At 35.8% G+C, this 12298-nt stretch overlaps 1 protein-coding gene across 1 annotated transcript; it reads right to left on the bottom strand.

Moving 5' to 3' along the window:
* Positions 1-507: 507 nt before the first annotated feature.
* Positions 508-9324, bottom strand: LOC134660683 (uncharacterized). The gene is made up of 2 exons (XM_063516463.1): positions 8980-9324; positions 508-906 (listed from the first exon to the last, which is right to left on the bottom strand). Exons 1-2 carry the CDS (start codon positions 9322-9324, stop codon positions 508-510), a joined length of 744 nt encoding a protein of 247 aa, XP_063372533.1.
* Positions 9325-12298: the final 2974 nt, after the last annotated feature.

Below are 12298 nucleotides of genomic sequence, written 5' to 3'. Positions count from 1 at the left end.
CTACATACGCACAAAATGTTGAAAAATATTCGATTTCTTAAAAAAAAAATTATTTATTAACATTATTCTACGTTGCATTTGTAGTATCTGTTAAAAAAAATATTCTAGTTTAAAAATAACTTTAATCGAATAAACCGTTTACTAGAAATAGGCAAAGTTAGTCGCAAAACGGCCTGTCGTAATGTTCCTTTTTTGGAAAAACTATAAGTCATAGGGAACAAGTCAAACGTTGGAAATGTTGTACATAAAACGTAAAATCATATATATTTTTTTCATATTTTTTTGTTGAACCGTTAAGAAGATATAGACTCTAGAATGTTAGAGTTTTCGGCCAAAAACGGCGTCTAGCGCCTTAAGAATCTGATAAAGTCTGTGCGAAAAGAGAAGAGTCATGGAATGTATGGGGCCCAATACATTCCACTACTCTTTCTCTTTCCGCACAGACTCTAATGAAATTATGCGAAATTGAGTGAAATGGAAATCTTTTGTTTAGTCATCATCATGAACTTAAGAGTCATTCTCTTGTCGGTGGAGTATCTTCCAGTTTTCCCTATCTTGCGCCAACTCGTTGACTTTTTTATACGACACGACTTTTTCTTTTACTTGATCTAAGTAACTGCGTCTGAGTTCTCCTCTACCTCGCTTGAGCCCTATCCGCCCCTCCAGGATAGTTTTAAAGAAGTGGTCGTGTCGTATTAAGTGTCCAATAATTTTTCCGCGTCTATTTGCAATAGTGTTAAGGATAGCTCTCCTTTCACTCGCTCTTCTTAACACCTCCTCATTCGTTATCCTGTCTCTACAACTAATGCCTTCCATTCGCCTACAACACCACATTTCAAATGCTTCCATTCTCTTCCTATCTCTTAGGCCCATCGTCCACGTTTTTCTTCCATAAAGGGCTATACTCTAGATGAACACATTAATCAGTAGTTTTTTGCTTCTGCATTCAAATCATTGTTTTTTCTGGCTTGTAGTTAGAAGCTCGTACTTACGTATTTACTCTCAAAGTATATAAGTGAGTAAAGTTAGCTGAAATTATATTATCACCAGTACGGTTACCATCAGTTTGTCACTGTCATAAACGCCGTCGAGAACGTAATTTACTTTCTATACATCCCGTTTGCACTAATATGCGAGTGCGAGCGAGATGTATAGAAAGTAAATTACGTTCTCGACGGCGTTTATGTCAGTGACAAACTGATGGTAACCGTACAGATCTGATGTAGTACCTAATCTTGGTAGACCCTTATTGGCTCGATGAGTTTTATATTTTGTTACCGTGGTATTGATACGTATTTTCAACATATTTTTAGGCTAAGTATTACGGCCAACTTTTCTCACAAATCCCTTTTTTTTTGCAGGTATCCAAAGTGCACTTCGTGTCGTATGCATGTTTCTACATGTGGGTGTGGATATGTGTGTGTGCGCGTGAGTGGTCGAGGGTCTGTGCGCGGTCGACATGTTATTGAGTTGACAGCGGCGGTCGGCCGTGCCTCACGCCGCTAGACCAACATTCTACATTTTACAAGTAAGTGTAGTCAGCAAATTTAAAAATGTACCCTGATTGTAAGATTCCAACAAGTATAATGTAAAGAGGCTATATAGGCATGAAAAATTGACCCTGATTGTAAGATTCCAACAAGTATAATGTAAAGAGGCTATATAGGCATGAAAAATTGACCCTGATTGTAAGATTCCAACAAGTAATATAATGTAAAGAGGCTATACAGGGTGGATTTTCTATTTGGGTCAGTGAGGGCAGCTACCAGATCCCGTGCTGCTACGAGAAAACGGTCTTAGAAGACCTTCCCTCGATTTCAAATTAATGAAGATTGGCATTTACAGATTTTGAAAAAAACATACAGGGTGCGAGAAAAAGGTCATTTTTGACAAACTTTTTTTTTGACGCCAATCGATCCCATTCCTATTGAGGATCAAAAGCTTGTATGGAACCAAAAAAAATTTCCGGCTATAAAAGCCACAAATCCAGGAAAACTTTTCCCATACAATTTGTATGAAAATGAAAACTTTCATTTTTCACATGCTATTTTTGTATGCCAATCGATTCCATTCCTATCCAGTATCAATAGTTTCCTAGGGGTCAAATTTCGATAATGTACTAAAAAGCCACAAATTAATAAAAACTTTTTCCATACATTTACTATGGAGAAAACGTGAAATTTTATTCACGATTTTCTATCTCGCCCATCAGTCTTACAGCAATGTCTTCATACAGTATTATGACCCTTAAATGTAACAGGACTGATTGGGCAAATAGAAAAATGTGAATAAAATTTCACGTTTTCTCCATAGTAAATGTATGGAAAAAGTTTTTATTAATTTGTGGCTTTTTAGTACATTATCGAAAGTTGACCCCAAGGAAACTATTGATACTGGATAGGAATGGAATCGATTGGCATAAAAAATAGCATGTGAAAAATAAAAATTTTCATTTTCATACAAATTGTATGGGAAAAGTTTTCCTCGATTTGTGGCTTTTCTAGCCGGAATTTTTTTTTTTGGTTCCATACAAGCTTTTGATCCTCAATAGGAATGGGATCGATTGGCATCAAAAAAAAGTTTGTCATAAATGACCTTTTCCTCGCACCCTGTATGTTTTTTCCAAAATCTGTAAAAGCCAATCTTCATTGATTTGAAATCGAGGGAAGGTCTTCTAAGACCGTTTTCTCGTAGCAGCACGGGATCTGGTAGCTGCCCTCACTGACCCAAAAAGAAAATCCACACTGTATAGGCATGAAAAATTTACCCTGATTGTAAGATTCCAACAAGTATAATGTAAAGAGGCTATATAGGCATGAAAAATTGACCCTGATTGTAAGATTCCAACAAGTATAATGTAAAGAGGCTATATAGGCATGAAAACAGAGTACAGCGACCCGACTGTTTCTATGTCTATCGCAAGCGCATAATTATATAACGGAGTGCATTGTGAAGGATAAAATATTGACAAAAAATTACATAGGCTTTATATTTGTGTGCAAAAGTCCAGTTTTAGTGTTCCGTACAAAACTTTGTTAAACTTACTTCGCGTAAGTACTTATATTATATCGCAAACACGCCAAAAAATAAACTACCTATATCAGCCAGCCTATTATGGATAGCTTTATCCATCTTTATCCACGTGATAAAATAACTGTCACTGTTTAACACCGTGGGAAAGAAAGTGACGGACACCGTTTTATCACGCTGTCACGTAGACAAGAACGACCATCATATCCGTACTGGAATGTGTAGACAATAAGTAAATTATTCTAATTCTTAAAACACAATGTAACATTTATGAATTACTTTTTATTAGCTGAGTGCCACCTAAGAAGCTAAATAAAAGCGTGCTAAAGCTACGCCGCTCGTAGCAGCGCTACGGAAGCAAAGCTCACGTGAACGCTACACCGCGCGTAGTAAATTATAATACTCGTAGGGCCTTTCAGAGCTTATGCTAAGCGGATTTGTTATCGGTTATAATGAAGGCTTATAAAGGCATATTTAAACTTAATAAATGTAGATTTGTACCGAAGCGGTGGCAAACAAGCGTGCGGCTCATCTGGTGTTAAGCGTACGACGTAGCCTATAGACGCTTGCAACTCTGTGGAGTTATGCGCTTACTTGGCCGCTTCGCTACCGTCACCTGGGCGCAAGCTGTTAATTGCTTTTCTGTTAATAGTAGCGTAACGGCCAAGCCACATATTTTGACTAAGGTGTACCTAGAGTTTGTGAAGTTAGGGCTTGTACAGTTAGGGCGTGTAGAGTTAGAAGCTTCACTCTACATGAGATCTCATACCTTTTTGAAAGTGCCACCATATGGTCTCATCTCGGCAACACACTTATTACATGAAAAGTTTTGGCGGGTTATGAGTTTCACAATACTGTTAATCATGCGCGAGTCGTGACACTACGTTTTTTTACATTTAATCGCATGTCTGCAATGCTTTTTCATATTTTTCGGAAATTTTTCACTGTAAGCCCCAAGTTTTATGACCACAGAGCTCGGTTTAGTTGGGATACTTTAATAAGTAAATATCGAGCTATTAGAAAAAAATGATTCTATCTCTAAAAACACGCAGACATGCATATGTCGGCGGCCGATCGTAAGATCTCGGCGGCCGATCGTAAGATCAGGCAGATCGTAATGTTCCTGTGTAATGTTTTGACGATAGTGACATTAAACCAATATATAGGTAGGATAGGTTCGTTAGGTTGCTTTAGATGCCCGAAGGGCAAACTGCCCAGAAATAGGAGCCCCGCGTAGCGGGGCTCCGTCGTCTCAGGGAACGGGTCAAAGATTTTCACGTTTCACGATATGCCTGATCTTACGATCGGCCGCCGACACATACAATAAAGTAAAAAATCCAATAAGGTACGTCGTCTAATAATATAACAACGGGTAAGTATGATAAAGTCGATAAGATTTAATTTAAATTTGTTCCGTAATGACTTGTGAGAAGTCGTAAAACATTTTAAGCTCGGCTCGTTAAAAGTACCAACAAGTATAATATTGATGTCCGGGTAATTGTTAACTTCATTTCACGTTTAAATCCAAACTGCCGTATTCGAACTTCAAGATATTCACAACAGACGACACGTACTAGATCCATTCTAGATTGGTACGTTATAGTTTAGATTTCAACTAGTTCTCTTTTGCAGCTCAATTCGGGCAACCAATGTCACTTTTACGTTAGATAGTGTTAGATATCTATTAGATGTGAATTGGATCTCTAAGTCATATCTTGTGGAAATCGTTCAAGAGTATCTCCAGAATCGCGGAAATGTCAAATTTGACAGGTTCGATCTTAAACATATCGTTATCGTATCTTGGTGACGTCTAAAAGATATCTAGTAGATGTCTATTTCAAAATCCGAATCGGGCCCTTAGACAAATTTAATGACATGGCATTATATTTATTAACTAATTGACTGGTAAAATTGTGTAATGATACTTATAGATTGCGGAGTAATAAAAGTAGATTGGTTTGTAGTAAATCAATAATAATTTGACTAGGTTAAGCCCTTAATAATCAAAGTTAGATAACGTAAAACCACCACACTATAGTCCCAAAAACTACCATTTGCCAAGTATCTATCTATACAAGTAGAATTATCAATTAATAAATTTAACTAGTGGCTCTGTGAGCTGTAGCCCTCGCGAGCAGAGCTTAAAACTGAATAAATGTATGGCAAAAATATTTATTATAATATAGGTATAGTACATGTAATATAAACAAAAAATTAAAAACTACATAAAGCTACAAACAAAAATTAAACGAATACGCTTAACCCGCGCTTGATAAATAAAAAATACGAAGTTTTTCATATTTTCAAAATAAAAAAATTAAATAAAAAACAACTATACGAAATTTAAGTATAAAAAAAATACAAAAAGTTATGTAGCAGTATACAATTACTAGGGATGGAACCAGGGACCTCCCGATGCAAACAAAAAAAGCGAACGTTTGCAAAATACGCCATTATAGTTCTTACTAAAGCTGACGAAATTTAGCTACTCATTCTCAAGTAAAAACTAAATATCTAAATACCGCCAAAACCAGCGATACAAATTTTCTGAATTTTTGGCCATCTATATCTATATATCTATATACATATCTCAAAAAGAAAAAACTTATGATACCGATACGACTATTTGTTTAGGCGGGAGCTATCACGACTCCGCCATTTTGAAAAATTTCCAAAAACCGGATCGACAAAATTTTTTTATTTAGTCAGAATTCGGTCACAAAATTTCACGAGAATCGGTTAAGAGTTGCGACCTGTAGAGGAGGACATCCGGACATACAAAAGCAAAATGCCCGAGTCAAAACGTAGACCTTCGCTACGCTTCGGTCAATAATTATGTAAAGCGTAAAGTTATTTCTAAAGCTTTTTATACTACACAAGACTACATGAATGATAAAACAACGTGGGATTAATTGTGATTCGAAATGAATAGTTATTTATTAGGTATATTTGATTAATGATGAGGAAATGGATATTTCAATGTATGTACCTACTTCTTTTGTTATTTTTTTTTAACATTTAGATTTTATTCTAGAAACATTCTAGACTATTTAGTATTTTTTATACAATGTTTTATGTTTGACGACGTTTTTGCTCACCCACTCATATATATGTAACACTTCATTACTATTAATACGTTTTTGTTAATAATATACTTTATTAATTTAAGCCTAGACACGAATAAAGTATATTTTGAGTGAGTGCATGAGTAGGCCCTGTATGTCCCTTTGAACCATGCATGGTCTCCATGTTAGCTTACATGACTTACTTGTTACATATGTAACATTTCAGCTTGTTAGGTAGCCTTGGCTAACTCGATTATCATATTGTAGGTGCAAATAATATTTGTAATATAATATATCTTTCTTAAAAAAGAGAAAAAAACTATTAAGGAACGTTATTGGTGGTTATTGGTTATGTATAAAATTATACTATAGGACTATGGGTACTTTTACGATAGGTACCTATCTCATTCCCTTTTTATAAACAACCCTCTTCCGAACTTCCAGTTAACGGCGGGTAACATAAAAAACAGCTTTCGCGAACTTTTCCCGTATTTAGCTTGTTTTTAAACGAGAAATTCTGCATCCTGTTTTTGAGTCAAAGCAACTTATAATCGAGACGCCATCGCGCTAATTAATTTTCCTAAAAGTTAGTTAAACGTGATGTTTATATGTATTAGCATTGATTCTTAGAATTGGTATTACTAATATACAGTGTGTGGCCTATAACGCGGGCGAAAAATTAAAACGTAGATTCTACTCCTCAAACTAGACAATGTTTGTTCAGCGACTTTTAAAAATAACTTGTGGTTTGTATTTTAAAACACTTTAAAATTTAATTGAACACGCAATGTATTACGAAATTGATTATGCCTGTACGGTGACAAGACTGACGGGCAATGTCAATTAGACGGAATTTAAAGTACATTGAAAATATTATTTAGTTTGTTTGAAAAAGGGACAGTTTTAAGACTACATAATTTCAAAAAGTTGTTGAACAAAAGTTTTATTGTTTGAGGAGTAGAATCTACGTTTTAATTTTTCGCCCGCGTTATAGGTAGGCCACACACTGTATAAATGGGTCAATTTCTGAACACGATTTTTTTTCTGTCCGTGATGAAAATCGCGGGTTAGCATCAGATAATACTTACCATTTTTTTTTTACATAAAGAAGTCACACTTTCACACCGAGTTCCATATGAATTCACTGATTAATTGGTTTTTAGAGTACACTTAAAAATACCTAAAGGCTCAAATTACTGCTCCCGTGCCCTGTCCGGAATCTACTTTTGAGCATAATGAAAAATCCTACGAAAAATTCTACATTAGTATCACTAATTTAGTGTCAAATACTTAAACTAGATGATATTTACTATCACTGAGCACATACACTATTAACTTCATTGTGGTAAATAACTCGTGATCGATGTTTAAATTTTGTCCGAGCGCGCGAGTACAATTTCGTCGGCAAAACTCACAGGGCTCTGACAGCCGACGTCTGTATTTGAACCGCCTCGTGTCCCGCCTCACCTGTACTGGCAGTATTCGGCTGTCTTTCAAAGCAAACGGATGTACGTCAAGCCGTGGCGTGTTTGAGCAAATCGCGTAAGTATTTCGGAATCCGGGTGGGCGACAATTTTTTTCTAATTTCGATGCCCCTTATAAATTTTATTTTCCACATAGCTTTTCAATAACAATTGTCATATTTAGGAGCCCTTTATGTATCTTTATGTAAGCGATAACATAACAGTTTGGTCAAACACGATTTAAATTTTTGGCGAATTTTTTTATTACGAATTCTAATTTCCGTGCCCTAATTCCCATAGCAAATTTACCTAAAACAGCTGATTAAGTGGCACGGGAATTAGAAAGTATTACATTTATTGTCAACAAATCTTTTATCGGGGGCACTTTAAGTTAATTGGCAATGTTTACGTCATATTATTATTACATTTATGTATATTGGCATTGAATATATATTATATGTAATAATAATATGACGTATATCTTTCTATTTTGCATTTAAGGAAATCTTAAAGAATGCACAAAAATTTGTGAACGGTTTTTTAGTATAAGTACTTTAGTACATACAGGGTGGACCCGAATAACCCGGGCAATTTTAATACGTAAGGTAAGGTGGGGTAAGACGACACCGGGGTAAGACTATCACTTGTATGGAATCCTTGTACTGTTAGTCTTGCCCCACCTTACCTTATTCATTGATCATATTATAAAATTAAAATATTATATAAACATAAAACTATTTCTGGAATTATTACATATTATAATACCTGTACCTAAGGTTACATGAAACAAAATGAATCAAATTTGCAATGTTTTTTTTTTTGTAAATTTGACAGCTGACAGCGTATACCGTATAAAGTTTAAATATCTGGGAGACCGAGCTTTGCTTGGAAAACATATACCTACCTAAAAACTCAAAAATGCGCGTTTTCCCAGAGATAACACCTAGCTAGATCGATTTTTCACCCCAAAAAACCCTCATATATGATCAAATTTCATTCGAAATCGTTAGAGCCGTTTCCGAGATCCCCGAAATATATACAAGAATTGCTTGTTTAATAGATTAGTTGTTATAAATTAGCTTTTCTAATTCAAGAAAAAATAAATATATATCCTATTCTTACTATATTATAAATGCGAAAGTATCTCTGCCTGTCTGTCTGTTATCTCGTCACGCTTAAACCGCTGAACCAATATCATCTTGATGATATTTCGCATAGAGATAGTTTGAGGCCCGGGGAAGGACAAAGGATCTGGGGGCACGGCAGTGCCGCCGCCAAGTCGAGCAAAACAAAGTGGCACGGCCGTACCATCAAATCTCAATGATGATGATGATGATGATGATCCTTCCGGCCGATTTCGGCCATGGCGACCACTACGACTCCTAGTTTGCTCGGCGCTCGTGCGCCCGAAGATGGCTGACGTAGCCGATCTTCGAGGTGAACTCCCGCGCACATTGAGGGCACGTGAGGACACCAGCCACGTAGTGGTAGTTAATGGGAGCAGGCTGGCGCGTTTTCAGCTCGTCGCGATTAGCGTCGAGGTCAACTTTACGTTGCTCCTCGAAATCGCGCACTTTGTCCTGCACCAGCCTGCGCCACTCAGGACGCTGTGCTGCCAAACCTTCCCACTGAGAGGGCTCGATGTTGCACCTTTTCATGTGTCGCTTCTGAACATCTTTGTATCGGAGGAGTTGTCCGCCAAGTTTCCGCTTACCCTCCTCTAGTTCAGAATAAAAGATGCGCTTCGCCACTCTCTCTTCCGCCATACGTGACAAATCTCAATAACATTCTATCAAAATAACATTTAATGCACTTTACAATCCCTTAGTTTTGTCACTGACACAATCACTCACGATCATCATTATTTTAAGGTACTTCTAGCATACCCAAATTTGAAAGGTAATTTGGTTTTAGCTTTTTAAGCCAATAAAAATCTAATAATACTGCAATATTAGTCACGTTCTAAAGATCTAATAACTGCATAAATAAGTTTGTAATCCCATAGAAATATATGCGATAACAACGTTACCTTTTAGTTCTTACAATTAGTAGGGAAAGTAAAGGTACACTACGACGTACGATGTGAGTATGAATAAAGATGTGTATACATAGTATCAGTATGGTATGGGTATGATTACCTGAAAAGAAGGACAGCCTACAAAAAGAGATGGGATCCTATCAAAAACATTACATGTAAAAAGATGCAAGTCTCGCAACGCAGTTCTTCTACTACAAAAAAGTTTTGAGATGTAATGGGAAACCAAGTCGGTTATTTTAGTCAGTGCCAGGGGGTATTAAAATCGTAATACTATTAGATACCTTATTAGGGTTCCGTAGCCAAATGGCAAAAAACGGAACCCTTATGGTTTCGTCATGTCTGTCTGTCTGTGATAGTCTTACCCCACCTTACCTCATATGTGGTCAAACAATTTTTTGTGTTATGAATTTATGAAGGCAGCATATTCGATTTCTTCAGATTAACTTACACAATAACTTCTTCTCACTGTGCCCCTATTTACTTATTTCTTAGTATCATTTCCTATACGGCCATATACCAGATCATACACCTTGTACCTATCTACATGCAGATACATCATGACACTTTTTAATTTAATGAATAGTTTTGTATGTATGTATGTATGTAAGTAGGTATTGTTTTGAAATATGTACATTTTACTAAGAAAGAGAGATTAGTTGCCATTAAAATCAAGGAAACGATTAGTCAAATACGTAGTTTTTAGTGTATCATACTTTCGTAGATTTGTCGTCCGAAACTAAAATTAAAGAAGGTAAATATGTTCGATGCCGCTTCAGTATGGTTAAAGTACATTATTGTAGATTAAAATATACATAAATAATAGTTTTAACTACCAAAATAAGTTAAGAAAACAATTCCTGTGCCATGTTCTAATTTCCGTGCTAGTAAAATCTAATTCCCATGGACACACTAATTCCCGTGCCCTGACCAAAATTTTAAATTGAAATAACTTTTATAGTTTTATGAATATTTTTACCCCATAAGAAAATTAATGTTTATTATATTTTTTATCAAATTATCAGCATAATTTTTTTTGTGTAATGTTAGTATTTCAAAATTCCATGGGAATTAGACAAAAATGCTCGTTTGGTGAAATTGACCCAAATACAGGTACGTACAGTAGACATTAATTATTTATTAACCTTTTTCACGCCGTGTCAAACACAAAAGCTGTCACTCTGACGCCACATCATTGAAGTGCCAAAACTGAAGTTGAACTTTATGTATATGTACGTAGGTCGATGTTGCTCTGTGGTCTGTGACCGATTAATCGGTCTTTGGCGTTGAACCTACGGTGCGGATAAATCGGTCATTGGCGTCCAAAAGGTTAAAAGAGTTTACAGAGAAAGTTACATACGTGATCGGCGATGATATTTTTTTCTGTCATATAAGTAATTTTAGTGTCGGCTGAAAGATAAGGAAACAGCGTTTAGTATATTTAAGGTGGGTGAACTATTTGAATAATTGACGTTAGTATTTAGGTGCTTTCGTGTATTGGATAGTCTATCTAGTTCGTAGACAATAAATAAAGGCGCTAGCAATATAGGTATGTAACTCGTGTATTTAGCCGCTGCACACTTACGTTGATCTGCAACTATACCAGGTATAGTATTTGTAGAGCCTCTCTCGGGCCGTCCAATCAACGAGAACAGCCCGCAGAAACGTTTCTCAATACATAGTCAATTTACGTCACTAGCTGGAGTTACTGAGCGAACACCTACCGTGGAGGCAATGGGGTCAGTGAGGCTACTAGTTTTTAGAGTCCACATGGTAAGCTTCCATCGTGTCGGAAGTTATTATAAATAATCTACAATGGCGTAACTAAGCAAGATGCGTTTTGACAATAAAGAGTGTAGGTATCCCATCCAGTCCAGATCCTTTGTGGATATTCAAAGTTAATACGGATCAATAACCTGGCGAAAACTGCGCAGCAAATAAATCACAAATTTGTGGCCCATTAGATGCAACAGTGGTTCGACAACAGGCTGGATGTGTGTCTGATGAGCCACCGCGTCTATTTTTAATAAAATACCAAAAATTTAGGCCGTTTCATAGTTTTTGAGTTATTCTTCATAGAATGTAATTACTGGGTTATAGAAATTTGAAAAATGTAACGTGTTAATATAATCAAAAAATATTTTTGCATGCAAATAAATAATATTTCTTATCTGTGAAAATGAAATCTACGTTATTTTCAAAATACGTGTTATGACAATCATTTCCCCCCGACACTTATTGATCTTTGTATAGATTTGTTGAAGCACGGTAGGCATGTTTTGTTATTCAATAAAAGATTATCGATGGTACCGGAGGTTTACCTTAACTTTTTGAATAAACACAGAAGTTTTGTTGTGCTCCAGTTTCTAAGGAAGCAAGCGACTGATTGTGATTACTGATTGCCAAACAATATAAAGTGTATATAAAACAAATAAATTATAACATAATGTGTTTAAACTAATCTTAATTGTAGTGTCTGTCGAGCTTCTAGACTTTACTGAATTCCTACGTATAGGTACATATACCTACGTATATGTACCTATAAGTTATTGAAATAATTGGATATATATTAGAAACATATTTATTTTTACATAAATGATAAACTATGATGCGTTCTAAAACTGCATATTACGACCAGCATAAAGATAAATAACTGTTTTGTTAGAAAATAATATTTCTTATCTGTTAAAATGAAATTATTGCAT

The sequence above is a fragment of the Cydia amplana genome, chromosome Z, assembly GCF_948474715.1.
Source record: "Cydia amplana chromosome Z, ilCydAmpl1.1, whole genome shotgun sequence".
In the NCBI taxonomy this organism is placed as follows: domain Eukaryota; kingdom Metazoa; phylum Arthropoda; class Insecta; order Lepidoptera; family Tortricidae; genus Cydia; species Cydia amplana.
Note: the sequence above shows the minus strand (reverse complement) of the source record. Positions and strands in the feature narration are given on the sequence as shown.